This window comes from Myotis brandtii, unplaced genomic scaffold (assembly GCF_000412655.1).
Source record: "Myotis brandtii unplaced genomic scaffold, ASM41265v1 scaffold1166, whole genome shotgun sequence".
Lineage (NCBI taxonomy): Eukaryota > Metazoa > Chordata > Mammalia > Chiroptera > Vespertilionidae > Myotis > Myotis brandtii.
Window position 1 is genome coordinate 167,332 of NW_005354034.1, and position 3,808 is coordinate 171,139.

The window sequence follows — 3,808 nt, forward strand, 5'->3', positions numbered from 1 at the left end:
CTGCCCACTTCCTGTCACCGGCCCCCAACGAGGGGCGGGCGTGGGGTCCCACCGCGGGCAGGGGCCTCGTCGGGGTCGCAGGACATTTAAATCGCGGGGGGCGTGCAGGAGGCAGCCGGCCACCATCCTCGCTCATCCTGAGGTTTCTCTCCGCCTCTCGCTCCCGTCCCCTCTGACAGCAACAGAAATAAATACTTTTTAAAAAGACGCTTCAGTCTGTGCGCGTCCCCAGGAGGGGCTGCCGGCCGCTGGCTTCTCACCTGGAGAACTTGCTGGGGCCTTCGCCGTCCTCATCGTCAAAGTCCATCCTGAAAGGACAAAGGTCACAGGTGAGCCAGGTCACGGGTGAGCAAGGTCACAGGTGAGGAAGGTCACAGGTGAACAAGGTCACGGGTGCACAAGGTCACGGGTTAGCAAGGTCACAGGTGTGCAAGGTCACAGGTGAGGAAGGTCACAGGTGCACAAGGTCACAAGTGAGCAAGGTCATGGGTGCACAAGGTCACGAGTAAGCAAGGTCACCGGTGAGCAAGGTCACGGGTGCACAAGGTCACAGGTCAGCAAGGTCACGGGTGTGCAAGGTCACAGGTGAGCGAGGTCACAGGTGAGGAAGGTCACGGGTGCGCAAGGTCACGGGTGAGCAAGGTCATGGTTTAGCAAGGTCACCGGTGAGTTCCCTGACAGGTGGTACTTTTAATGGCGAAGGAGCAGCTGGCACAGAGGGGGCTACGTGCCCTCAGACACACGGCTGTCCAACCGTCCCCACCCGCCCGAGAGCAGGAAACGGTCACTCTCCCCGACCATCACACGGGTTCCGGACAAGGAAAGGTCAAATGAAAGGTCACCCGAGCGAGCAGCGTTCATTAACGGTTGGGGCCGTGTGCAAACGTGAAGGAGTCTCCACCAGAATCCCCCGCGGGCTGCGCGGATGCTTCGGGCGGTGCCAGAGGGTCCACGCTCCCCGTCTCCCCGTCTCCCCCCATCGTGGGGGCACTGCTCCCCACAGCACTTATCCTGCAGCGAGATTTCCCTTTTTACTTAACTTTGTGCCACATTCACAGTGCTCACACCCAAGGGCCCGGCCGGCGTGGCTCCGTGGCTGAGCGTCGGCCTAGGAACCAGGAGGTCAGGGTTCGATTCCCCGTCAGGGCACATGCCCGGGTTGGGGGCTCCATCCCCAGTGTGGGGCGTGCAGGAGGCAGCCGATCCGTGACTCTCTCTCATCACTGATGTTTCTCTCTCTCCCTCTCCCTTCCTCTCTGAAATCAATAAAAGCATTTTTTTAAAAAACGAAAGAAACCGCAGAGCTGCCACAGGAGGGACAGACGTGCCCCGACCACGCTTTCGGGCATCCGGGCACCAGCGGGAGCGGCGGAGAGCCGGGAGATGGGAGGACAGGCCGGGATGCAGGACTTGCTGAGTGAGGCAGGGCCAGCAGGATTCTGCGGTAACGCACCTCGCAGCCAGCCGTGGGGCCACACCGCCACCTGGCGTCCATGCCGGGAACTGTCACAAACATTTCAGGGTTCAGGGAAAAAAAAGAGATCGAATTCTCAAAACTCCTAAAAGGATGGGGGGCGGGGCGGAGCACTGAGGCCAAACTTCAAGCGGGTGTGGGAGGCACAGTTATCTTTAAAATGCCTTTGAGCTCGCCCCGGCCGGTGTGGCTCAGTGGATAGAGCGTCAGCCTGTGGACCTAAGGGTCCCGGGTTCGATTCCCAGTCAGGGCATATGCCCGGGTTGTGGGCTCCGTCCCCAGTGTGGGGCGTGCAGGAGGCAGCCGATCCGTGATTCTCTCTCATCATGGATGTTTCTCTCTCTCTCCCTCTTCCTTCCTCTCTGACATCAACAAAAATATATTTAAATAAAAATAAATAAAATTCTGAGCTCTCCCTAGCTGGTATGGCTCAGTGGATAGAGCGTCGGCCTGCGGACCACAGGGTCCTGGGTTCGATTCCGGTCAAATGCATGGACCTCGGTTGCAGGCTCCTCCCCGGCCCGGGCCCTGGTCGGGGCACGTGCAGGAGGCGACCCATCGATGTGTCTCTCACATCGATGTTTCTCTCTGTCTCTCCCTCTCCCTTCCACTCTCTCTAAGAATCAATGAAAAAATATCCTCGGGTGAGGGTTTAACATCTATACCAGGGGTGGGCAAACTTTTTGACTCGAGGGCCACAATGGGTTCTTAAACTGGACCGGAGGGCCGGAACAAAAGCATGGATGGAGTGTTTGTGTGAACTAATATAAATTCAAAGTAAACATCATTAAATAAAAGGGTACGGTCTTTTTTTTTTTAGTTTTATTCATTTCAAAAGGGCCGGATCCTTGCCCACGGCTGCTCTAGAGTGATGCTTTCTTAATGCAAATAACTCACCTGCATTGGCTTTAAGGTCTTCAGGTGTGACCATGACAACAAATCGGATTGCACGTTCATTTCGAAACATCTCGTAGGACCACCGACGGATAGACCGCATGCATTTCACTGCTGCAATGCCATTGTTGGCAATAAGAACCTGGGAGAGTTAGGGGATGGGAATTGGAGAGAAAAATAGAAAAAGCAAGCAATGATGGAGAGAAAGAGGTGAGACAATTTTTGTAAATCTATCTTATTTTGAAAAGGCAGATTTTCTATAGGAATTTGTATTCCTGGTCTAGGTAGTTAAGAACTAGCTCCCACATGACCAAGGGATATTTTAAAATGTTAGCTAAGGAAATACTTCAATATGTGCCTGACTCAACCTTATTCCTTTCTAGCTTCCTTCTTTTAAAAATCCTCACCCAAGGATATGCTTTTTTTTTAAATTGATTTTTAGAGAGAGAGGATGGCTAGGGTAGGGGCGATCAGGCCGGCAGGGGAGAGCGGTTAGGGCCGAACAGGTGAGCGGTTAGGAGCCAGCGGTCCTGGATTGCGAGAGGGATGTCCAACTGCCAGTTTGGGCCTGATCCCGCAGGATGCCCGACTGCTGGATTTGACAGGGTGCAGGCTGGGCTGAAGGACCCCCTCCCCCCGCCCTGGTGCACAAATTTTGTGCACTGGGCCTCTAGTAAATAAATAAATAAATAAATCAGGGACCACAAGACTGCGCCTCCCACCTGCACGTATGATCACCCATGTGGGCAGCCTTCGGATTTGGTCACCGGACCAGCATGACCTGGGATGAGCCCAGGACAGACAGCAGGACACGGGCTGTTCACGTCCGCAGGCTGACCACCCCCTCCCCCCGGGACCCCACACATCTCACCGCTCATCAGCAGCACAGAAAAAACCGCAAGTCCTGAGGACACAGTACCTCCCACTTTTTAAAAAATATATATTTTGATCTCAGAGAGAGGAAGGGGGGGAGAGAGAGAGAGAAACATCCATGATGAGAGAGAATCACGGACCGGCTGCCTCCTGCACGCCCCACGCTGGGGATGGAGCCCGCAACCCGGGCCTGTGCCCTGAGCGGGAATCGAACCCTGACCTCCTGGTTCCTAGGACGACGCTCAGCCACTGGGCCACGCCGGCCGGGCCAAGCCAAGACTCTTGCAGCCCAAGCGGCTGGAGCTGGGGGGGCGGGGGAGCCCCTCCCTGGGAGAGATCACAGAGCTCTCTCCCCACCCAGACAGCAAACAGCAGTTCCCAGCTGCGAGCTGCGGCCCAAACCACGGGGAGGCCCATCTCCCGCGAGGATCTTGCAAAAGGGACACAGGACGCAAACCACCGAGTGTTTCTTCTCCGGGGCCCCGGACGCTGCATGGTCCTCACGGGTCCAGCGAGCGACCCGACACGCAGGAAGCCCGAAGCCCTGCACGCCGAGCGAGGCCGCTT

General features: G+C 56.2%; 1 protein-coding gene across 1 annotated transcript in view; it reads right to left on the bottom strand.

Moving 5' to 3' along the window:
* ARNT2 (aryl-hydrocarbon receptor nuclear translocator 2) overlaps positions 1-320 on the bottom strand; it is a 47,853-nt gene extending 47,533 nt beyond the window's left edge. Inside the window, exon 1 of the mRNA XM_014529188.1 lies at positions 261-320. Within this exon, the coding sequence (XP_014384674.1) occupies positions 261-307 (47 nt within the window). The 5' untranslated portion in view covers positions 308-320. The remainder of the gene's footprint in view (positions 1-260) is intronic.
* Positions 321-3,808: the final 3,488 nt, after the last annotated feature.